Source organism: Apus apus, chromosome 2 (genome assembly GCF_020740795.1).
Source record: "Apus apus isolate bApuApu2 chromosome 2, bApuApu2.pri.cur, whole genome shotgun sequence".
NCBI lineage: Eukaryota > Metazoa > Chordata > Aves > Apodiformes > Apodidae > Apus > Apus apus.
The window spans coordinates 136,714,453-136,741,175 of record NC_067283.1 but is presented as its reverse complement, the minus strand read 5'-3'; the positions used below and the strand labels follow the sequence as shown (position 1 = coordinate 136,741,175).

The window sequence follows — 26,723 nt, the reverse complement described above, 5'->3', positions numbered from 1 at the left end:
CAATTTTTTGCATTTTGGAGGACCAGAAGAGCAACTCGTACATTTGAAGGGAAAATACCAAAAATATGTAAGCAATCTCTTTTTCAAAAAATATCTCAACATGAAACAAAAAGAAGTGGCAGATGTTTTTTTTTGTGAAAAATGATTCTTAGATTCCAGTTAACAGTATTTGTAAATGCATTCAAATGAAAGCAAACACAGCAAATGAGCTACTAATAATACTAATTTCACTTTACTAGTTAAATTTAACTAGTTTAAGAATAAGTTTCCAGTATTTTACTCAAAGCTGATTTCTCAAAAAATGAACCTTGCAGGTAACCTCTTACTTACACAGAGATGAACCAACAAATGCAAGCAACATAGCTGTTGCCTTAATGTCTTAATTTATTTAGCTTGTGCTAGCCTTTTTATTCTGTGCCTAAAAGATGGAATTTTTAGAGGTATTCCTTCACTACTCACTTAAAAGTCTGCAACTTAGGCAGATTCTTGCTGTAATGCAATATGCTAGGTGTTTGGTTTTACATTATTGTTTCTGGTACTTGTAACATATGTTTTGATTTATATAGCCTGTCGCCTTTTACAGTACTTTGTATTTCACCACTTCCAACTTTCAGCACCTTTAATATAGACCCTTAATTGACAAATATTAAAGAATCACACTGCCAGAACATATCTCTCTGTCTTCATGAGGTGACTCACTGAAGTTCACTATGAAACTGATTAGCATCCACAAGCTGGGAACTCAAAATTCTCAAAGATAGCTGAAAACCTCCACCCCTCGCTTCAGCTCGGTTTTGTAACTGAATATACTGCTGCAATAATCTCCAATAAAATAATCTAAATTTTAATAAAAGTATTAGAAATCTTCCAAAGTATGAGTTTCAGCTTTATATTTTAACTTTATTACACATCTTTTCCCTGTTTCAGAACACAAAATTTCACCCACTCAAACTGAATATGGTATCATAATGTAATAAATGACAGGAACATTCATGGGCTTTAGTGAACATGCATTTCATGATGGAAGAGTAAGTGGTAATGCCTGGAGAAGCTTAAGAGAGAAGCAATTAGAAGCATTTCCTAGTAGAGCCTGAATATTCAAATGCCACTCAGCAGAGCACTAAGACTATTGATGAATCAAGTAAATCAGTTGTAGGCTTAAATAAAGCATGTACCAAATTATGCCTTTGTACAGTGCATTACTAACTGCAAAGCTTTAAATGTACTTGGTTCTTGGAGTTTTCGTGGGATTTTTTCCTGAGGTCTTAAATATCACTTTTTTTTAAATGTGGCTCACTTTATTTAGTTGGCCTCTTTTTTCCCAGTAACATTTAAAAATATAAATAATACAGCAGACATTTAATTAGTAAATGATCAGAAACAGAGATCAATACTGCAGATATGTGTTTCTCTATCTTCTTGCCTTTTGGCAACAGACCCTGTAATTCTGACCCCACTGAAGTTAATAAAGGTTTTGTCACTTGATAAGGTCAGGATTTGTATCAGATCATTCCAAGATAAAGAGGCATGAAAGACTTTGTTATCTGTTAAGCTTTTAAATTGTGAATTAGTGAAATAGCATACTGTTACTGCTAAAGACATACTGTAAACCCAAATCTTAACAGAATCTGATCCACCTCAGTAGTCTTCATTCTATTAGAGTATGTTCTACGTCTTATGGTCTACATAGCTCACAACAAACGTTCTTATGTTTTATTTCTTTTCCCACAGCTTTCTGGAGCTAAATTTAAATGGAGACAGAGAGTACTAACAAGTAACTTTTTTTTTTCAAGTTACAAGTCTGTTTTTTTCCCCCTGATATTTACCTATGTTAGTATCTATACAGTAGTAAATCTATGTCAAGTGAAGTAAACCACAACTATTTAATGTGTCTATCAAAACTGAAACCAAAAGCTTTGCTTACACTGTTCTCCTCAGTCTCTGAATTCCTTAAATAGAATTTCTGTGTTACCCAATTTATACAGGACAAACATGAATCACAGATTTATTTAAATAGCCTTAAGACTTCAGGTGAACTGTGATTAATCCCTTTTATATACATATCCTCTGTTTTCAACATATATAGTATGATTTTCTATGGTTTGTTATACTGAACTGACTATAGTCTAATAGCTTTCCAGTAAACTGTTTTAGGTACACAATTACTTCTCCAGAGAGATATATGGACTTGTATAACCACAATAGAAGAAATAGATATACAAATTTCAAAGTATAGTCAGTGATTAATTTACTAATAAGTAGTATTCATGCACAATTTACATGTTAAGATTTGTATGCACAAAATTACAGCATTTGAGACAGCAATATTAGTGTTATTTTGTATATTTTCACAATAAATACTTTTGAGAGAGAGTTTTGCAACTCAGTCTTCATCAAGGAAAAAATTCCCAGTAACTCTGTGGGAGTTTCACTTAAGAACTTCAGGATTTAGCAGCATTTTGGACCCACAGCATATGCATGTTTACCAAGGAAGTAAAAGTAAAGAAGAAAAATGTTGCAAAAGCAGTAAGAAAATGAGGGAGAAACAATAAAGTCAAAGAACTAACAGCAAGGAAAATCTGGGTGCTCCCTAGATCAGGAGCCAGCTCCAGCTGGGAAGAGCTGAAGGTTGCAGGTTCACAGCGCATGGGTTATGCATCAGTCACACAGGAAGACGGGTTAGACTGGAATTATTTCTAATAGTAAAAAAGTATTAGATTTCCAAGACACATTCCCCAACACTGTGAATGTAGGCGGGTATTATCAGTCAAAAAGCCCTTTTTTCATTAAAGCAGCCCTGAACAGTGTGAATATGTTTTAAAAATACTTCAAACAAATATAATGTTCTTTTTCTATTTGTAACTGAATAAAACAGCTTAATCTTGAAAAAAAGACTAGCACATTAATGTGCTTTAGTCCTGAGTCAAAAAAGACATCAAGAAAAATGCATTTATTAGAAATAACTTTGGTACAATTGGAAATTAAATCATTATAAATATTATAAATATAATTTAGCTATATCTGTAACACTACACTCTTTACTTACCCATAATTTTCAGCTGAACCATTGACTACATGATCTGCCCATGAACTTGCACCATTGTACCACCTTTACAATGCAGTTAAAATAAAGAAATGTTATAAAGAATCATACGCATTATTAATAACATTCTAATTCATACGACATGACCACTTCTCAGTAAAATGGGTTGTTTTCCAAATGTTTCCAGATAATTTTGAATATTTCCTAGTTTCTCTCAGCTATAAAGACACCCATATCTTTTTAATTAAAAAAAACCCTATGTTTAATTTTGCCTGTATAATTTTCAGTGTATTTCCCCTTTATTTTCATCAAGAATTTAGCCATAAATTTCAGTTCCATAAAGACTAACTGATCCCTTATCTTTTCTTACACAAAAGTCTTCATATTTTCAATGGCTATTGATTTTGTGGAATAATTAAAAAGTAATTGTGTAGATTTAACATTAATAAAAATAAAACTCCATGTAGCAATAATTTTAAATACTTCTTTTAACTTCAAATATCTAACTTTTCCAAAGTTCTGTTTTTTTTCTATTTGATAGGGTAGTTGTTTTTTACAGTTATTTAAGAAGCAGAAGAAAACTCACTTCACCCAGATCAAATGAAAACTAATTACGTTTTATACCTGTAGCATTCTTCCAGGTACTGCAAATCACATGAAGACAACTTAAAATACATGTAGAAATATTTTATCTTAAGTAGAACCACTGAGAAAAGAATTAACAGGATGAAAAAGCTGCTTTCATTTCAGAAAGTAAGGGATACACTATTCATGTATGTGCCCTTACACCGGTATACTAAGAATATATACAAATCACCCAATTTTTTTTTAATGAGTTTCAACTGGATCTCTGAAGTGTTTTTTTTTTCTGGATCTTGCTTGGGTAAAGCCTTGGAACCACAACAGTCCCACTATTCAATGTTTTCCACATGACAGTGAGTGAGAAGCAAGGCAGGGATTTTCAGAAAAGACTGAGGAACCACCATATTACCAACTTGGATATAAATATTCCTTTGTCTGTACTGGAAATGTTAGCCAAAGTCTGCAGGATGAACTTTTTAATGGCTCGAATGCACTTATCCAAAGGTTTTCATGACTACGCTCATGGGAATTACAGCAGTACGTTTTGCTTGACTCTATTTTTTTCCAAACGTCTCAGATTTCAGAATCTGTGGTTTTGCAATTTGTTTACAAAATAAATAACCCTACATATACTGGTCATTATGTTGAGGGAAGACAGTATAGGGTGCTGTATATGCTAATGTCATTCAGGGGCTCTTCCTTCTCCTTTACCAAATTGGATGGTATAAAGAATGGCCCTTTTTTGCATAATGTGTAGACAGATAAATGACTGGATTAAATTTACTTTAGTTTAATCTAATTTACTTTTAGATTATATTTAGATTTAGTTCCATCTAAATTAGGATACAGCTGGAGAATAACTTTACACTCTCCTTGATAATCCATAACCCTAAAATTGAATCCAGTCCTTTAAGCAAAATCCATCTGTGGAGGTACCTTATTATAGACACCATAAATACATAAGCATTATTTTAAAATTGCAGTGCACTTTAGTTTTTGTTAAATATGAGCGTATTTATTAGTAGCAATAAAATACATCCAAATATTATTGTTACAATTTAGAAAATAATGCCTCCTTTACCTGCTCCCATACTGTAGGCAAAAATCACTGACTTAAAAATGGGCAGAGAAATATAAAAGATCTAATTGCACAAATGAAAAGGAACAAAGGAACATCAATTTCCTTCTTTCTTCAAGTTTCCTTCTTTTTGGGCTTTTCCTAGCTCTTTAAGCATGAAATGGTGCTATCAAATAACTACTTCCAGAGACACTACAAAAGTCTTCAGATTGTAGTTACGTTCACAGTGATACATTATATGTGTATTAATATTTAGGAAGGACAATCATACTTTTGGTCCTAGCACAGTGTGCACCCAAAATAAAATTGAAGGCATTAAGTTAGTCCTTTTATAAGTCAGTACGGGCAAGAAATTGTCCTGTAATTACTCCTAGTGACTGAAAAGGTTAGCCATTAGAAATATGCTGCAGTTAAGCGGGGAAAAAACTTTCAGTTGTACTTAGCGCCTCTGCACTAATCAGATTTGTACTCACATCTAATGAATAAAAAAATTTCAAGTTAAGAACTACGCTCAAAAAAAATTCCAAAGTTAATGGAGGGCTAAAGGAAAATGAGGTATTTTAATCTATAGAATTAGTTTTTCTGTATTTAGAGAAATACTGCATGAAGTGCACTGTAAATTTAAATATAAATAGTCTAGGACAATAAAAAATTTTAGACTACAGTTCAGAAAAAAAAAAAAGTATTACTGAACTTAATCTATTTTTACTATATAAATTAAAATACCTTTCAGGAGTATAGGTTGTGTCGTCATAATATGAATTAGGCACTCTTCTCTCCTGCCTAGTCCTCCTGAATATGGAATAAACAGCACAGATATTTCAGACATTTTAAAGAGTGCTTTCTTAATTGTGTTTTCCCTCACTGTGTTATTAAGACAGTGTTTAACACAGAGCATATTTATCTACAGTTCAGCAGTGTATTCTGAACATACATATTAATATATAATTTTAAACTACCTTGTATAACTCTGTAGGATTGCGAATCAGGGGATATAAACAAAAGAGTAAGCAAAGCCCTATGTGTCCAGCCATGATGTCTTCTAGATGTTCAATCTGAGTAGCTACAGCAGTGTGAATTGATACCAACTAGTGCCACCATGCCGACTACCACATTAGAGAGTCAAGGAAAACCGGCGTGGGGTATTGAGCTGCAGGGTGCTCTTGACAAAGCCCAGGGTCCAAAGGGCACTGAAGTCACTGGAGCTGCATGTTTGCCTGTTGTCTTTCTTAGGCATATGATGGAATAAGTAACTTGGCAATGCTGTCTCCATTTCCTTTGGGAAGGAAACAGACTTCTTCAAGAACGGAGAATTACACATGAAGACAAAATTACAAGCGTCATAGCCCAAGAATGAACTCAGAAATTAAGGGTTTTGATAATGTAAATGTGTCCTAGAACTGATGAACTAAAGACCATCAAATGTGATAAACAGTAACTGACACAAATGTAGTCACTCTGAGGAGCCGGGGAGAGAAAAAAACTGCTAGAGGAGACTACAAGATATAATGGGCTGGCTGTGCATGACTACAAGATAAACAATGAAAAGAGCCATGGATAACAAAGAAGGCAACTCATTTTGACTGATGTGCCTGTATAACATATTTGCCTGCAGGTCACCCACATCGTCCCAGCTGAGACTCCTCACTAAATGCTGGAGCATGCAGAAAAATGTTTGCAGCAGTTTGCACAAGCAGGGCGTGCAGGGAGGACACAGCTCCCCTCTTGGCTCCAGAGGTATCTTAGCTAGTGTTTGGTGCTCTCTCAGATGAGCGTTAACTGAGACAACAAAGAGTGAGAAGAAAGGCAGTAGGAGAGCTCCACCATGGTCTCCACCTGGTGGAAGGCAGTGGCTCCAACTTTCACCAGAACGGATGTAGCAACCCAGACAGAACTCCCACAGAAACATGCAGCTGCCCAGGTCACAGTCTGCAAGCAGTGCCAGAGCCTTGCTCTGGCAACAAGTGGCAGTAATGAGAATTACTGCATCCACTGTGAACAGGTGGACCATCTGCTCGGCCTGGTGGCAGAGCTGCGCGAGGAGGTCAAAAGGTTGAGGAGCATTAGAGACACTGAAGTGGAGATAGACTGGTGGTGCCAGGTTCTGCCCTCCTTTAAACAGGGATGGGAGCACCCATCAGAGAGCACTCAGCATCAAGGGGCCTCTGTATCCTGCTCCTGTCAGGCCAAAGGCAGAAGCCTAAATGAAAAGAGCAAGTGGAAGCAAGTTCGTGGTAAGAGCAGCAGGCAAAATCCCCTCTTGCTCACCTCACCACCCCCCCAGGTGCCTCTGAGAAATAGGTACAAGGCTCTGGTTGAGAAGAAACAGCTGAATGAGGATGGGGGCAATAGGCAAGCTACACCAGAGTTGCATACACAGGCAGGCAGGCCTACTGCTGGCATCATCACAACATACTAAAGGAAAAAAAGAAGGCTTCTGCTTGTGGACGACTCTGTTCTGAGGGAAACAGAGGGTCCGATATGCCACATAGACCCTCCTCACGGGGAGGTCTGCTGTCTCCCTGGAGCCCAGATTAAGGACACTACTAGAAAACTTCCTAGATTAGTGCGGTCCACAGATTACTACCCACTACTGATTTTCCATGTGGATGGAGAGGAAGTAGCAAATAGTAGTTTACAAACAAGAGAAACTTAAGGGCATTGGGCTGATTAATGAGAGACTTTGGGACACAGGTTATGTTTTTCTTCTCTCCTTCTAGTTGAAAGCAGTGACACTAGAAGGAACAGGAAGATCCAGTCTGTCAACACCTGGCTCCATGGCTTGTATCACTGGCAAGATTTTTGTGTTTGTTTTTTTTTTATAATGGGATGGCCTACATGGCACCAGGAATGCTGGCATCAAACAGGAGACACCTTTCTCAAAGAGGGAAGAGGGTCTTTGCACAGGAGATTGCAGGGCTGATTGACAGGGCTTTAAACTAGATGTGAAGCGGGACGGGGATAATCATATCAAGATTGTCTGTGACAAGCGGCAGGAAGATATGCCAGGGTTGGAAGGATGGGGTGATAGTAAGGGCCTTCAACCTGTTGCCCCAAAGCACTCTGTGGACACTGCAGCACAGGCAAAGTCTTACAGAGATAAGCCAGGGCCTCCTGAGGTAATTAGAGAAAGCAGAATAGCATCCATGAAACGATTTGAGGAATAAAGGAGTTCTCTAAGAAGGTGACATGGCTAGCAGCCCAGCTGAAGTGCCTCTATGCCAATGCACACAGCATGGGCAACAAACAGGAGAAGCTGGAAGCTACTGTGCTGCAGAAAGCTATGACACAGTGGCAGTTATGGAAACTTGGTGAGATGAATCCTGTGACTAGAGTGTCACTATCGATGGCTACAAGCTGTTCAAAAGGGATGGGAGAGGAAGAAGGGGTGGAGGTGTTGCCTTCTATGTAGAGAAGTGGATAGAGTGTGAAGAGTCCTCCCTAAAGAATAGCCATGAGCAGGTCAAAAGCTTATGGGCAGGAATTAGGAATTGGTACAACAAAGGGAGTCTTCTGGTTGGAGTCTATTACAGGCTGCCTGATCAAGTGGAGCCCATCAATGAAACCTTCTCACTCCAGCTTGAGAAGACATTGCGATCACAGGCTCTCATTCTGCTGGGGGATTTCAACCACCCCAACATCTGTTGGAAAAGTAGCATGGCAAGCTGCAGGCAATCCAGGAGACTCCTGGAGTCCCTCAGCGACTTCTTAGGACAAGAAATTGAGAGCCCTACCCAAGGTGATGTGTTATTGGACATGGTCCCCCACAAGATCCTTCTCTCTAAGTTGGAGAGATACGGGTTTGATGGGTGGACTGTTCAGTGAATAAGGAACTAGCTGGATGGTCACATCCAGAGGGTAGTGGTCAATGGCTTGATGTCCAGACAGAAAACAGTGACAAGTGGTGTCCCTCAGGGTTCCGTACTGGGTCCAGTGTTGTTTAATATTTATTAACTATATTGACAGCAGCACTGAGAACACCCTCAGCAAGTTTGCAGATGACACCAACCTGGGTGGTGTGGTCAATATGCCAGAGAGATGGGATGCCATCCAGAGGGACCTGGACAAACTGCAGAAGTGGGCCCAGGTGAATCTCATGAGGTGCAACAAGGCCAAGTGCAGGGTCCTGCACCTGGGCCAGGGCAACCAGAGATATGAATACAGGCTGGGGGAAGACATGCTAGAGAGCAACCCTGTGGAAAAACACCCAGGGGTACTTGAGGATGAGAAGCAGGACATGATCTACCAATGTGCAATTGCAGCCCAGGAGGCCAACCACATCCTGGGCTGCATCAAAAGAAGTGTGGCCAGCAGATCGAGAGAGGTGATTCTGCCCCTCTACTCTGCCAAGGTGAGACCTCACCTGGAGTACTGTATTCAGATGTGGAGCCCCCAACACAAGAAGAATATGGACCTGTTTTAGTGTGTCCAGAAGGCAACAAAAATTATCAGAGTGCTGAAGCACCTTTCTTATGAAGACAGGCCAAGGGAGTTCGGGTTGTTCAGCCTGAAGAACAGAAGACTCTGGGGTGACCTTATAGTGACCTTCCAATATCTGAAAGGGGCCTATAAGAATGCTGGGAAGACCTGTTCACTAGGGCATGTAATGATAGGACACAGGGGAATGGTTTCAAGCTAGAAAAGTGTAGATTTAGGTTGGACATTAGGAAAAAGTTCTTTAATATGAAAGTGATGGATCCCTGGAACAGGTTGCCCCCTCCCTGAAGACAATTTAGGCCAGACTTGATGGGGCTCTGATCAATCTGCTTTAGTAGATGTCCCTGCTTATTGTAGGGGGGTTGGATTAGATGACCTTTAGAGGTCCCTTCCATGACATGATTCTATGATTCTAGATTCTAGCTCCTACTTGCAGCAATATCTGAGTAGTCACATAACCAACTGGTAATCTGAAATAGGTTCAGATAAACTAATGCAAATGTGAGTATATAACTAAGGCAAGAAACAGTATATAAAAATGAACTATTGAATTAACTTATGTATGAGCACATATAATTACATATTTTCAGCAAACAAACACAAATTCCCTCTCCTTACTTAAGTTTCTACAAAAGGACCAACCTATTTGTACACTTTCTTTGTAGTAGGCTTCTTGTTAAAGAACATAATTTCAAACCAAACGTTTAACTGAGTTCTAAAGGTTGTAAAGTCTATTATACTATAGCTTTGGAGAATTTTTATAAAGCAGTATTTCTTTGGAAGGAATATTTCTATGGTACTACAAAAGCTTCAGATTCTGTTTTGTTTCTGCATTCAAAATTCATTTTACACTTACTAAAAATATAGTTTTATATGATCTGAATCCAGAGCAAACCTTAATGACTTTCTCAGAGGAACCTGTGAAGTTAATATAGCAAGAGATCTTTGATTCTTGCAATGGAAAACTTTACATGGTCCCTCTTGTAAAAGAATAGCCAAACCAACTATTATATCTGCTGTTTGAGATCTGAAGCCACCACTTCCTTATTTGCTCACAGTTTATAAGATTTATACCCTTATTCCTATTTGTATGCAGCCACGTAGACTTTTTACTGTTTTGCAATATTTCTGAAAATACCATAATCACAGCACTACCAGGAGGTCTTTTTACATCTCTTAAAACCCACTGTATTTAAACTATAATAATTTAATATAAATTATTATGGGTTCAACTTCTTTCTGCCATATATTTAATATAGAAATAGGAACTCTGATGTTCTGTAATCACACGCAGGCATTGTGAATGCATAAAAGTAGGAATAAACTACAGAATAAGCACTCTAAAAATATATACAATATAAGATTTTTACTTTTACTTTTCACTCTATTTTTCAGTTATGAAAAGTGTAAGATTTCAGAAAGCCTCTATTTCTGTGTACTTTGAAGTACAGAGACTTTTCCTCATTGTTTTAGAGAATAGTAAGTACTACAAGCAATTTGAAAATTTTCGGAAAAAAACCAAACATTACACAAAGACACATATAACATCGATATAAGTTATGAAAATTACTTCTATGAAGCTATTGAGCTTCTCTTGGGATTTGCCCGTAGTTCTGAGTAGTCAGGTTTGGATGCATACATACTCTAAGAGTATTATAAAACATTGCCAGTGTATGTGTTTATCACTCAAACAAAGATTGCATGTTTGGAAACCAAACAGTGCTGTCAAAGGATAACTGGCAGAGCTAATGTTATGCTCCACAACAATTATACCTCTCAAGATCACAGTAAGCACCCTCAGAATAGGTACGGCACATCTTACGGGAGCGAAGTAATCTGATTGCATCTTCACAAAGCAGAGGATACATTGCGTGATCCTGGCTGCCAAAACACAATGCAGTGAAAAGCAACACAAAGATGAAATGGGGACAAAACAACATGAAAAGCAAGCAATGTCAGCAACAGAACAAAACATTGGAACAAAACTCAGATGGAACTTTGGTGAATTTCATAAAACTACTTTTAAAAATTAAGGTGTATTGGCTGGCAGTTCAGACTATGAGAAAGGTATCACACTCCAGTTTTATCTGTTGTAACCCTTGACAGTCATACATGTATGACATTCTGTACATGGAAAACAGTATTAGCAAGAATTTGTGTTTGTCTATTTAAATAATTTTCTTTATTGTCTTTTTAAAGACATTAGAAGGATGTGTGCCATCTACTGGCAGTGAAACAATGTTTGAAAAGTGAACGACATGAAGCATTATCTAGAGTTTGTCTACATACTATTTTAAGAAAGCTAATGCTGATATTAACTCTACACTTCTAAGCTTGCTATCACTATACGCAGACTACAAAAAAAACAAAAGTGGACTTGTAGGTACATGGAAGTACATGCATTATCCACACAGAGTCACACAGAAAAACATATACCTGGCATCTCTGTAATGGTGATCTGTGGACTCGGTGTACCGGGAACGAGGTAAAGTAACATAATGACTAAGTAGATGACAGAAAAAAAAATACAAATATGAGACAATAAGATGGAGAAGGAATGAGACACATCACAGCACAGAAGACAAAAATCTGAGAATACAAAAGCTACAAAAGCATTGTATAGACCACTGAAATTACTAATAAAATTAGAAATCTGATATAAAATTCTAAAGGTAAAATGATCTAGATGATTCGCACATCTATTCTGAGAAGACAGCAGGAGATTATGGATCAAACAGATAGCTTTGGTATGCCATATATTATTTCATTTAGGAGAAAAAAATATATAACTCTTTGTCTGAAAGCAATCTCAAGAAGTCAGGCTTCCTGTTCTCTTGCTTGAAGGCAGGTTATTATCTAGGTTTACCTAGTCTGTCTGAAAGGCTACCACCATTGGGAAATCAGTCCTCACATAGCCAGCTCCAGAACTTTCCCATTTCCTAATGCTTGTCATATTGTGATAAAAGGTTACTTTAGATTAAAGCCTTGCTATTATTTAAATAATTAATGAAGAAATATGAAATCTGTAACAGAAAAAGCCAAAAAATAAAATGCATGCATTTCAAAATAATAAAACCAAGGTATTTATCTTCTGTTTGTATTTTGAAAATATCTCAAAATGTATATATTTTAAATATAGTTCCATTTGTTACAGTACTAGAGATTTACCAGTTATCAAAACCAGAAAGAAGTTACTTCTTTTTTAGTGTAAATATATCCATGTAATACAGAAAAAATAGTTTTGAAAATAGGTTTTGCTTCCAATTTACAAGGAATTATTAGAATGCAAAGGAGTCCCTGCTCTGGGGTATTTTAAAGGAATGTCCTGTCAGAAAAGTCCACATTGCAGGTCTAAACATATTTTACAAGAAACTTGGAAAAACTCATGTTTATTCTCCACTTTGGCTTCTTTTATCTTGATTTGCTTGTAACTAATGAGTTTCAAGTAGTCAAATACATTGTTTCTGGTAGCTACACTTATTATTTTTGCCTCTTTTGCATACGGATAAACTCTATCATCAGCCACACATAAATATCCCTTATAAATGCATTACATTAATTATATATAGTACAAGAGATCTTTGCACTCACTTCTTGTCCAAGAAATGCAAGATCATAGTCACCACTATAAAAATCTTCTAACTTCAGTCCCTGATCATGCAATTTAAACTTTGCAGTTTATTACAAGAATAAGGAGCTGTAAACAATTCAGCAGGGCCAAATTTGACACATATTCTGAAAATACAAAGATGAGATCCTAAGAAGGACAAGCTATTAAGAAAATACTCATAGAGATACATTGCAGGCTGCAAAAAGTATTAGGCTTCTTAAACTAATGCCCAGACCTAAGTACCAAAAGCAGTCTACCCATAACAGCCTGGCAACCTGCACACTGCCAAGAAGCATTAAAAACTAATTCCATCATGTTCTTAAAATTTGATATGCCCACCAACAGGAAGAACAACTAAATAAAAAATGTAGTTTACCTGACAGCAGCTGTGCTATGCATGATGATGGCAAGCAACTGCATACTAGCATATTCTCACCACGACATGATGACATTCCCAGGCTATATCCACATGAATACACTTTTAAATTATTTAAATGCAAACCTGGAATTAACACCTCAAATTTCTTGCAAAAACACATTAAGTGCCTCACTTGAGCCATCCATGTCATACCTTTCTTACTCTGCTCTTACTGTGCAAGGGTAGTTTAACCTAGTTGTTACTGCTTGGGATATTTATTCAATAGTAAAGATGAGGTATTAGAAGATAAACTAATCCAACCTTCATTGCAACCAGGTCCCACAATTTGTTTAACATTCCAGCTTCCATATTAGAGTGGGAAGTTGACTACCAAGTATTTCTGTTGAAAGGATGAAGTACTGGAGTGCTATTATGTCCTGACAATCTTGTGTTTATGGAACACCCATAAATATTTCTAAATGCAAAGCAAGACTTTTTGTTCCACTCTTAGAGCCTGCATTAATCAAAGTCAGTTGACACAAGAAACTTTTGTGATCCTATTTGAGTTTATCTGTTCTGATAGTCAGCTTTTTCCAGTGTATTATCTGATTGTAATTTAAATAACACATTTTATCATTGGCAATAATACTATCCTCCATTTTAAATTAAATGTATGACAAGTACAAAGTCATTAGAATTGCTAAAAAACTGATAATTTTTTTTACTGGTATGAATTTGCCTTTAACCAGATATTCACAGACTTTTCGTGTTATGATTTTCTGAAAATCTAGTGATGTGAAAAAACACTAATTAACTTAATCAGTCTGAAAAGTAAGAAACAGTGCCTCCCTGGGTCGACTGGCTGGAAAGTTACGGGGAAAAGAGCCATTGAAAGTGGTAGAGGAGAGGACTGGCATATGAAATTTATGGTAAATGTTGTGGGAAGGAATTAAGTAAAAAACTGGGCCTGGGAAGCAGTTAGGGCTGTAAGACTGAGTGCAGAATTGCTCAAGGGATGAGAAGGCTGGAACTAATAAAATGATGTGACTTCAAGTGTACTACACTTCCAATTAGCAGCTTACTTGTCTGATAGTAAGCAACTACTACAATTAGTTATTTTTTCCAAACGAGCGGGGCCAATGATATGGTTCTAAAAGTGTAGACCCTCATCTGAACAAAGCAGGAGTTAATGTGCTCTGTGGTAGAATGTTTTCCATGTTGCTTCATAAACACCTGGGAATCCCCACATAAAAACTACATAAACAAAATGTGAAGTCAAGCACTCAAGTCTTAGAAAGTGGCAAAAGCCATTCAAGAATAAAACACTGGCTATATAATTTCCCATTACATTTTATAGAAAAGATTGACAGAAGAGATGTATTTAATTGCTAAGATTTTTTAAAGTAGGGAACAAAATTTCTGTATGTATAAAATTCAATAGTTTTTCCAGCAATTATGTTCTGGATGCTTTATGTCACATCAATGGTTTAGTTTTTAATTCAGCTTCAAGATCCTGAATTGTGAGCCCTTAGAGATGTAGCTATATTTGCAGGACTGCACTTCTCTTGCCACCTCCCTGCTCCATCCCTCTGTTGGCAGGTACCATTGGTCCGTGGATGTATGGAGGCACCAAGCTGGCTGGTGCAGATAATTGTTCAATTTAACAGTGATTTCACTGTTAGGTAATGTGCCCACTGGAAATAACAGCAGCTAGAGAGAAAACTCTCTCTAGCATCTTTACTACAAGGCTAAACCATGTCAGTGTGCTCAGGCTGCAATCCTTTCAGCAGTTAATCCATTAGGGTTCATGACTGGGAGCCCTGGGAAAGGAAATCACATGTGCCAACATCATAAATAACTGAAAACAGAATTTGTCAAAGGAAAGTGTAGGACAATCTTACTTATAGGAATCCCTACTAGTACAATCTCTAGTATGTTTTTTAGTTGTGATTTTAGGCACAGATATACAAAATAATTAGGAATGCAATATACTATTAGAGAACATAGTAAAATTTTGGAAGGAGAGAAAAAAATGTATGAAACACTGCAATTACTGAGATTTAAGTTGATGCATACATTTTATAACATAGCTATAAGCAAATTTTTGGCAATGCATTTATTTAACTTTACTGCATATTTGAAGAAGCAAAGAAACAATGACATTGCATATCCATGGTATGTACCAATATGCCATACACAATCAAAAACTAAAAATTATCCCAGAATTTCCACATAAAGCATCAGGTACCTAGTACACTCTGCGATGTCTTTGTATTTGTAATATAGGCTTAAATTATTGTACTGTAAAATAAAATGACTGTTTAGTTACATATTATTCAGCTTTAATAAAGAATGTAAAAAAAAAAATAATCTGTGGATTTTTCTGGATTTTACTATAGTGCAATGTCTCAAAAAACTCGTCTTCTAGTTTGACATAATCTGGCACCTAGCTATGAAGAATGTTGAATGAGAAGCCTGCTCCTTATAGATAAAGCAACTGCCAGTGTAAGATGCCTTTTACAGATGTAGTTTTTATATTGCTCTCAGTCACATCTAATATGGTATTAAATAATGGAAGCAGCTTATTATATGTTATCTAATATGTATAGTTAGATAACAGCAAATTATTTTGGTCTTCACTGGCTTAATTATAATAATCACAATTTTTGGCATGTACTTTGGCATTTACTTTGAGAAATGTTTGAAAAAACACAACCATTTTCAACAGCCTGAAACAAAGAAAGTTAAACTTTGAGTCACCAATATACACAGTACAATTCTGAATTTTTTTATAATACAGCACAAAATACAAATTTTAAGTGTCACTTCATGCTGTCAACTAAAATCAGTATATGACTGATAGCAGCATTTTATATATTTAAAATGCTTGGTGTTTGAAATTATAATTACCTCACAACAAATTTGAATTATTATGTCTTTAACCTTTTGAAAGATAATTTGAATTTCATTTTTAACTATGCATTTAGTTTTGAAGGAAAGTTTACATTTCCACTAGACTTGAGGACATTAGACATTTTTGCATGTTGTTCCCACTAACTCCTTAGTGCCTTACACTCTATAGAACTTTATGTGGAATTATCTAGAAAAGGAAGGAAATAATTTTGTAACTCATATTCTCAGTTACATTTTAAGCTAGCAACTGAGCCATGTCTACAAGAAGGTACTTTTTCGAAGTCCCTTTTTTGCAAACAGCTCCAAGGGATATATGGATCATGGAAAGAACAAACCACCAGAGCTGTGGGAAAGCAAAGTGTGGTGTTGGTTTTTTTGCAGAGGTAAGTGTGGAACAAAACAAGGGTGACAAGTAGAGAGAGTATAAAGCTATACAAAGGTTTAGGTTTTCCACTTTTTCAAAGTGCCTGCAGCTGAAGCAGTTTTCAGAATCAGTATCATTAAAGAGTTACTTTAGGGATTTGTTTACACACCATTGTTTTTTATGATGTAACACTGACAGTTCCGCAAATATTCACTTTTTTTATTATCTCGAGTGTTGCCTAGAAACAATATGCTTCAGAGACTGTATGTTGCAATAGAGGCACAAGGAGCCCACAGCCTAATTACACAGGCAACCACTCATCATATACGAACTGGAGAATCTGTGTGTATGTTTTGGAAAACACAGACAAAGTATAAACGTGTGTTCAGAGATTCAGAGAACACCTAACAAGCAAACACCTATTCATCTAGAATGGTTGCGTGAAAAGCCAGTATCTCATTACCAACAACTTTCTCTCATCCTTTTTCTGACATATTCTAAAAAAAACTATTTTCTTACTCTAAACCAAGGCAGTCCAGTATAGGTTATTTCACTGAAGTGATAGTGAAATATCACAGTGCTGTACCTCAAGCCACCTTTCACTGCTATGCGTTTATCTTGGAGGCAGCAAGTTAATGCGCATGGTGAACAAAGCAGGAGTATTCCATAAGGCATATAAAGACTCTAAGGATAAGTTTACATCCTATTTCAAGGATGAATGGTCTAAAAATCAACATAATATGATACCAAAAAAACATTCTGTTATTTTCTTTTAAGGAAACAGCTCAGAACCCTTAACTTACTGCCCTCTGCTTGAAAATCAGATAGCCTTATGAGCCAAATCTACAGAATTCTTCTTTTATGTAACTTAAATAAGAACATTAAATAGTTTAATGCTCAAAGAGGTTGAGCTATGATCTCTTAAACTTATAATGAATACAATTATTCTGGGTGATAAATACTTGATTGCATTTCTGTATCTTACCTTTCTGACCATTTGACTTTTCTTGGTCACATTGAATTACAAATCACCTGAATAAATATCCCTGGGGTTTGTTTTTTTGGTTTTGTTTGGTTGGGTGGTTGGTTTTGTTTGTTTGGTTTTGTTTGTTTGTTTTTTGTTTGTTTGTGGTTTTTTGTTTTTGTTTTTTTTGTTTTGGGTGTGGGTTTTTTTGGTATTCTTTTTTCTAATATACCTAATTAGGAACAATTAATAAAATTTTACCTGTGAAGAACTTTATCTTACGTTCCTTGCAATCATTGACCATTACATTAATGTTCTTTTAACACATATTTACCTTTTCTATTCAATATTGCTAACAAAATGCCACTGATTTCTTAAATTGTTTGCATTACAGGTAGCAGCACCCATTACGTGGTTTGATGTCACTTGAGGAATAACCTGTAATAATCAACTGTAAAAGTATTAACTCCAAGTACCAGCCCCATAACATTCAGTAAGGTTACAAAATACATCTGTATAACTCTTTGCTATATCCAATTATGAAATACAACAGCAGTCGTGCCTCTCTAATTATAATGTGCAGGTTTTCAACTTGGTGTATAAGAAGCTGGAATATTTTCAAAATTAAAGGTATAAACCACTTTTCCTTTTGATTTTCTGACCTGAAGACATTGAGGTAGGAAAGATCTTGTCAATATTTTTTAATGTCACGAAGGCACAACCACAATTTAATTTAGAAAATTTAAATACATTAGCTAAATATTGCCTGCAAGTCTTTTATGTCATTAAAATTCATAGAGGTTGCTACAGCTGTGCTCACTCGTTGGAAATCTCCATTAGGCAAAACATTAGGTAAGATGTGCCTCTAAACACAAAGACCCCAACTTTATTCTAAAACACACCACCATCATGTTTTGTTTTTTCACAAAAAAAACAGCTCAAAGTTGGGAAAAGACAAACACAGTGCTACAACATACTTTTGTTATGTCTGCAAATTGCACTGTAACTAGTGGGACTAAAATATTAATACTGAACTGAAATTATCCATTTTTATGCCTCTATATTCTGCAGCAAAAAACATCAAATCTACTTTTAGATTTTTAAAAGATACTCAACAGTTAAAGAATTTGTTAATATACTACATAAAAATATTTTTATTAAAAGTTAACTAAGATATTTGTCTCTTATATGGTACAATTTCTTACAGATTTTTCAGGTTACCTCTTGGCAAAGATATACTAACTTGACAGATTTGTCAGCCTTGCGTGCACTTTATGTTTCATAATGTACATCATGTAACCAGCGGATAAATGAGTGATGTTCATCTGTGGGATTAGGTAAGTAATTTTGCTATTTACTTCAGTGAGCTACCAAGCTAAAGTAATTCATGTTGATGAGTGCAGCTGTTTCTAATTCCAGTCAGATATTTACCTCTCTCTGTCCGGGGAGTAGTGGTCATCTATAACACGATGTCTGTCCATTCGGTTCAGGGTATTGTAATGCACAGGAGTAGATCGAGTCCCTCGAGGTCCCTGATCCACATTCCGACTAAGGATAAAAGACATCAAATTCTGAGTTCTGGGTATGCCCGGATCACATCCCCTCACTGGTTTGTACAATTATTAGTGAACACGGTGGTACTGACCTATCTTTTGCATACATTTACTCACACATAATTTTAAATCCCATGGTAAAACAATTTTCTCCTACAGAAAAATGGGCTAAATCTGTGCTATGGCATTTTCCTTTTGTTTCAATGTTTGTTTGCTCTGGAAACAGGAGGGTAACTTTTTTGTTTAATTAAAAAGTTAATTTTAGACAAAATTTCATTAGTCTTTGTAGACTAATGTTAACTGACAGGAGTTAATGATTATTGGATAATTAAAACAGTTGTTTTGTATAGATTTGAAAATAACAGTTTGCATGTTTTCCTCCACACAAATTTAGATTTTAGACCAATACATTCTTCTGCCTTCTGTCATTTCCACAGGCTTCCCTAATGTGGGCCTCATTTTTTCTTACCACTTTTCTACTATATATTTCCTGTGTCCTTCCTTGCCACTGTCTGCCCTTTTGGCACATGTCATCCTTATCCTCTGTCATCTGCCAGTTCCTAATTAGTGTTAACCTGTATGTGTAACCTTCAGTGCTGCTGCCGTATTGTTGTTTATTTCTGCATATAAGTGTTACCAAGATGTGGCACTGCACATGATCTTTTGCCTTCAGCTCTACTTCATTTCTCTTGAAGCATTTCTCTACCCTGGCTTTTACAGAGTCACACTCTGGCTAGTAAACTTTACATTATGTATTAAAAGTGAGTGTAACTCTACATTCTGCTCTACAACTCTTTCCTGCAACTTCTCTATACATCTTTAACCCCCTTATTAATACCAAAAATGATATAAAATCCAGTATAGCTTTTACCCTGTCATTGAACTTTTTCATGTGTAATCATACTCTAAAAAGGACACAGACAGGACTCCTCTGCTGTTCTTTCTTAATATTTTTAGTTTTCTCAACTACCAATTCTCATTTCTCCTTTCTGAATTCTAGTTTTTATCTGACTCTTTTCTTCAGAATCTCTCTTTTTGTTCAGGTTCCAAAGAAAAAATCTTGGGGTTTTTGTTCTGTTTTTAGTATTATTGTCTTATTCTACTCACCTCTCTTTTTGGAGTTAAATATTTAAGCTTTTTCAAACTGCCATTTCTTTGCAAAACTTCCTGACCTTTGCTGTCAGCCCACACAATCAAATTCCTGACAAAACTGATTATATGCCTTTGTCCTGAAAACTCAGTATCCTCCTGTCTGCTTAAATAACTTTCAATAAGATTGTTATTGGCTTACTCTTCTAAATAAATAATTTCTTCTTTAAATGTCTGTATTATATCAGATTCTGACTTCATGCTGCCTTTTAACTTCTGCACAACTATACTTCTACTTCCAAGTGTTACTACCATTTCAGCTCTGTTTCACTCTGCTAAGAATGTAAATCTTTGCCAGCCAGATTTACCATTTAACAGAAAATGGCGTTCTTTCTCCAATGGAGCCTGTTCTATAAGAAAAGTTGCTTTCACAACATATGTCTTCACTTCTTTGGAACTTCCTTTCAGTTCATGGAACACGAACAGTGCAGCAAGATAACAGGCAAGCAGGCAAAAAGGTGTCATTACAGGTGGTAAAGAGCAATGAGCATCCTACTAAATCTACCACACCCTTTCAGCTTGGCCTTTTTCTGTAGTTATCTTCATCTTGCTTTTTCAAATACATGGTCTTAGAAAAAGCCAAACATTATGTGCCCGCCATAGTCTAAACTCCATTCTTATCTACTGAGAGGATAACAGTCCATTCACTATATTAGCTGAAAACATTACAACAGTAGTAGCAAATTGTCAGCTACTATGCAAAGTGGCTTTAGTGGAATTTATTAACAAAAGCTAGGAGAATGACTGAGGACTACAAAATGGCTTCTAAGATACAACAGCACTTGTATGGCCCAGAAGCTCCAGCCTACTGAGGCATCAACCAGTAATTGGGAGATCTCTGGGCATTCAGCATGCTTACTGCAGTTAGAACGTGTCTATAGCAGCACATATGTAACAAACTCAATTAAACATGGTGCAAATGTGATTAATAATGTTTATGCTTTGCCGAATATACCTCGATTTTAATTAGAATTAAAAAAGACATTTCTGCAACACAATGATTATGGTTTTCTACAAATTATCAAGTTCTGGCAACCCAATTCTCTGGACTCGAAAAATCCTCAAATAAATGCAGGGGAATATTTCATAAATTTGCTTATTACACTGTAGGAGACAGCTGAAATATAGTTAAAAATTTGGCTTTAGGGAAGTCAGGAAGTAAAAACGTTTCATATATGGAAAGAAATGCAAAACTACAAGAAAATTAAGATAAGGCTTTTCAATGGTGTTAAGCAACTATCAGTTACTTAGCTTGGATAAAAGTTCTGCCCAAACTGCACACAGCACGCACACACACAGGAAGGCACAAACACAGACACAAAGAGATTTTTCTCACGGTTATGTCTATGTCCAAGACACGTAATCCCAAGAGATTTAGCATAGGCAATTAGACTGAAATCAGTATAGTAGAAATCAGAATAGATCCTTCTGTGTCTACTATTTATATCTCTTTTAAAGTCAGGGGTTTAGACTTTAAGTAGAAACTTACAGCTTCTGCCTGTTAGCTGTCTGTGATGATATGGAATAATTTGGGATCCTAACACCTCACTACTGCAAAAGGATATCATTTAGTCTGTATCTGTTAGAGGAAATGGTAAGTAAACACGTAAGTAACAGAATATGAAGCCAAGAGAATTTTAAGTTAACTAAAACAACAAGGATAACAGAAAATAAAGCAGAACACAAGAGAATCAGAATTGCTGTAGAAGAAATGTACCTGACAGGAAATACTGGATGCCAGATTTTTGGTACTAAATAGTAATTGTGAGCATTACGGGCAAAGAAGATTCCAGCTGAATTACACCAGCTGGAAATCTACCCATACATAGTGACAAAAATGCCGCAAAACAGACTTCATTTCCCTTTACACCTAACCTCCTTCCTCTTAAGAAATCTTAGCCATGCAGTAAAATTATTAATCCTGTCTTAAGCAGTGTATTCAATAAAGTAGTAGTCATTATCCAAACTAGGTTTTGGAAGCAATGTCCTGATCTTTGATTCACAAGATAAATAGTTGTCAGAGGCCTTCTAAGATAAAGAGTTGACATTTTTCAGTATAAAACTGTATGTGTGACAATTCATTCTTGGTTCTTCAAGTGTTTGAAAAAAAGTAGTACAAAGAAAGCTCCTGTGGGGAGGAAGTATATCTCTCCTGGAACTTAATTCTACACAGACAAAAAGGTTGAAAACAGCCACTGACAAATGAATGCTAATAAAATGTCAAACCATCACATGCTATAACACATAGCACCTTCTAAATAGCTAAAATCTGGAGAAATATTTTTATTTCATTAGATTAGAATGTACTGATTTTTTATGAAAAATAAGACAAAATCAGGTGAGCTTTGGCACTTCAGTATAATGTAAGAAAAGAAACATTACTGGCTTTACAGAATTTCATAAGATCTAACTAATTCATCGCCATTTTGAAACTCTGGAGATTCCTTCCAGTATTGTTACAGGATCAATACCACTTAAATTTATATACCTGCTGTAGACACCTGCATAGTTAAGTAACAGTTTACCTTTGTGGGGGAGGGACACTGGGAGACCACGATCTAGTCCGTCCTATACTATCTCCACGGTGAGGGGACCCTGATCGAGAGCAATGATTAGATGACATGACTTGTTCTGGCACTGATAGCGTTGAACTTTGAAGATCTCTCCCATTATGTCGATAATCTAAAAAGAAAGGCAAATATTTAATGAATCTAAAATTGCACTTTTTAATTTCCTACCATATCTGTAGTAGATAGAAGCATGAAAAAAGATGAAACTTGACCAAGAATGCTACCATGTCTTCTTGGGTTTTGTTATTAAAAATAATACCTAAACCTGTTTCTTGTTGTTCTACTGAATCACAACTATCATTCCTATAGTTACACTTTATAAGTCTAGAAATAAATTGTCATGCACTAAACTCGGGATTTATAATAATAAAAATATCCAAATGTACCATTTATTTGTGGTCAATATGATGCATTAATAATAAAACTGTCCTTTTTTTTCCTTAGAATAACACACAGAATTTATTATTGCATTTTAATTGAAATGTTACTGTAATGATCGTGGATAATTCTTCAAACATATTTACCCAGTATTCAAAACTAATCCAAAGTTCAGTTAAAAAAACTGGGATAGGGAATATGGGGTCACATACAGAGTTTGTCTTCAAGAAAGATTTGTATTTCAGAAACAATGACTTAATGACATCAGAGTTCTTTCACAGTTCTGAACTTAAACAATATTATTCCTCCATAAATATGTGAGCTAAGGCCACACAGATACCTGCTTACATCCTGGACCTAATCTTGAATTAGGATAATAGAAGGTATAAATGGTCTAAGCAAAAGCCTTACCAGCTACAATAGCTCAAAAGCTACTCAGGCTTTTAAGAAAAATCTTTTGTAAAAGCTGAGTATATTAAAAACAACTGTTTGCATCTAATTGAAAAAGCTGAATTCACTGTCCCAGTGTGCAATACTCTCTGAGAAAAGAAGATGCCAGATATACAGCAATTTCAAAGAAGTTTCCATAAAATATGTTACGTTCAAATTAATATACAATGATAAGAAACGGAAGAATTGCAAATCTTAACCTGATTATAATGTTTTGCAAAATTAGGTCTTCAGAGAGCTCCTAGTGGCTATGACAACTAATACAACTGACTTTTTGCACTGAAGATAGTAACTAAGTATCTTTCCAACCATGTATGAAGTATACTTATTAGTTAGCATATGCACTGATTAAGCATACAAGGACCAGTTAAACACAGCTCTGGTTGATATCACCAAGGGAGTGACAAGGGAAATTTTATCTCTGTTTGAAACAGGTTGTTGTTTGCTAACCAGTAAAGAAGATGTCTGAATGAAGTTTTTGCAAGTCAGTCTGGTATTCAATCTGCAATTCTTTAACTAAAAAAGAAAAAGCTAAAGTAACAGCTGAAAGCTCAATAGTGTTAAAATAAAAATTTTAACAAAGCAAGAAGATGTGTCTTAATTAAGCAAAACCATGAGCTATTTGCCAGTTTGTACACTAAGCAAATATTTTTCTCAGTACAAAAATAAGGCACAGAGAACTGCTTCTTATGAATAAAGCCAGCAATTCTAGGGAAATCAGTGGAAGAACATATGAGATATTTATTTTAATTTGTCTGGAAGCTGGAAGAACATGAAATGCATTGTAGAGCACAGAGAAGCAGGAAAATGAAGAGGATCATTCTGCAGGTTCTTTGAAGACTCTGTTCGAGATGTCACCAAAAGAAAAACTGCACAGGTAGGAAATGGGAAACTAAGGGAATACAGGAGACCCACGAGGAGCTTTGTAGTCCTCAATCTGCTACCCCAGAGAGCAAAAGGGCTGTAACTAATTTTGAGAGTGAAGGCCACAAGTGAGAGCTCTGCAGACTGTTTTTTGATGGACTAGAAGTTATTTTCCTGTTCTTAGTGTTATTTTTTATAATTTACAGGTTTTAATTTATGGTATATATCCCTAAAACAAAAAGCTATGTGGTTCACTGAATTGATTAAAATGCACTGTGTACAGAGTAAGAAATCTTCTAACACAACCAGTAGTAATTAGGCTATCTTACCATACACTGAAATAAAACAATACTCCATATTTTCTGCAAAAAAGACCAACAGAAATTGGGATAATTTAGAAAGGCTCATTTTTTTACTATGAAAATAGGTGATTAATTGCAAACAGCATCCTTACAATGCATATATTTTCTAAGCTCACAGTGAACAACTTATTCTGACAATGGTTAGTATTTTTAATTTTTTTGCTGATAATATTAATAGAAAATTATTGTAAATAGCAACAAGAAATAAACAGATTTCTAAAGATAGTCTTGAAGTGGATGAAAGATTTTAATCTTTAAAGGATAAGTTGATACATTTGGAGAAAATATAAAGTTGCCTCCAGGAAGGCATAATCTGAAAACACATTGTTTGTGTATTGGGTTTGTGTGGCCAGGTTTTGGTAGTGAAGGGGCTACAGGGGTGGCTTCTGTGAGAAGCTGGCTGAAGTTTCACCCGTGTCCAATAGAGCCAATGCCAGCCTGCTCCAAAGATGGACCTGCCAGTGGCCAAGGCCGAGCCAGCCCGCAATGGTGATGGGAAAAACAAAACTGCAGTGGAAAAGCAGATGGAGAGAGGAGTGAGAATACATGAGAGCAAAAACTCTGCAGACACCAAGGTTAGTGAAGAAGGAGGGGGAGGAGGTGCTCCAGAGCATGGGTCCTAGCACACAAGGTGCTAGAGCATAGATTTCCCTGCAGCCCATGGAGAAGACCATAGTGATGCAGGCTATGCCTCTGCAGCCCATGGAGGTTAACAGTGGAGCAGATATCCACCTGCAGTGCATGGAGGGCCCCACATGGGAAGCAGATGGGTGCCCAAAGGAGGGTGTCACCCTGTGGGAAGCCTGTGCTGGAGCAGGGTCCTGGCAGGACCTGGGGACCCATGGAATGGACCCATGGAATGGACCCATGCTGGAGCAGTTTGTGAAAAACTGCAGCCTGTGGGAAGGACTCACATTGGAGAAGTGCATGGAGGACTAACTCCTATACGGGAGCAGGGGAAAGCATGAAGAATCTTTCCCCTGAGGAGAAAGAAGCAACAGAGATAACATATGATGAATTGACCACAATTCCTATTTCCCATGGCCTGAGCCACTGGGGGGGAGGATGTAGAGCAATAGGGACTGAAGTTGGACCAGGAAAGAAGGAAGGAGTAGGGAAAAGGTGTTTTAAGATTTGTTTTTTATTTCTCATTACCTGATTTGATTTTTAATAAATTAAACTACTTCGTGTGAGTCTGTTTTGCCCGTGACTATAAATGGTGAGTGATCTCCCACTCTCCTTATCTCCACCCATGAGCCTTTTTTCTTATTTTCCCTCCACTTGATAGAGCTGCTTTGGTGTTCAGCCTGGGTCAACCTACCACACACGTACATCAAAAGCAAGTTACTATGAACTTATATATGTAATAATAAACATGAATTACTCTGTGACAGAATATTGCCTGTTATTATCCTAATAATCCATATCTACGTAGGTACAAAATGCAAAGATGGTTCTTGGTATTCTGCATACAAAGGAAGTATTTGTAGCATTTTAAGATGAAAACATAATGAAGAGCAGTAATATAAAGAAACCGGAAAATCCTTTAAATAAATAAATCTCACCTTTAAATCAGCAGTTTTATACAATAATTGCTATGTACAGACACCAAAATACAGGGGGAATGAGTGATAGCATAAAGTATTTTACCTGAATGAATGGCAAGGAAACCAATTAACAAAAGACAAGAAAAACCCTACTCTGTCTGCTAACTAGGAAATCAAAATAATTACATTTACAAAATCTGTATAAATAAACAAATTAATCACTTTGAAACAAAAAGGCTCCTCCTACTGTAACTTATTTATGTAGCTGATCACTTGCACATTACTGTTGCAATGAATTGAAATTTATGACTATCGAATTAAATCACTATGTATAATACTGATAAAAATATTTACATTAAACTGGAAGCAGATAAGCAATGCTTTCTGGTAACTAACAGTGGTAGTGTTAGTTACACTTCCTTATAACAGTTTCACTACACTTCTTTATAACATTTCAAAAGGCAGAAACTATCAGCACTCTTAATAATTTTGCATCAACAA

General features: G+C 36.2%; 1 protein-coding gene across 50 annotated transcripts in view; it reads right to left on the bottom strand.

The window, feature by feature from the left end:
- Positions 1 to 26,723, bottom strand: part of RIMS2 (regulating synaptic membrane exocytosis 2) — a 470,125-nt gene that overhangs the window by 142,135 nt on the left and 301,267 nt on the right. For 29 of the 50 annotated variants that reach the window (XM_051611538.1, XM_051611532.1, XM_051611539.1 and 26 more), the window contains 2 exons: positions 22,577 to 22,733; positions 18,781 to 18,897 (listed from right to left, as the gene is read on the bottom strand). In XM_051611538.1, the coding sequence (XP_051467498.1) occupies positions 18,781 to 18,897; positions 22,577 to 22,733 (274 nt within the window). Of the gene's footprint in view, positions 1 to 3,046; positions 3,110 to 5,429; positions 5,496 to 18,780; positions 18,898 to 22,576; positions 22,734 to 26,723 lie in introns of all 50 variants that reach the window. The other 21 variants (XM_051611522.1, XM_051611504.1, XM_051611510.1 and 18 more) reach the window with 3 other exon arrangements.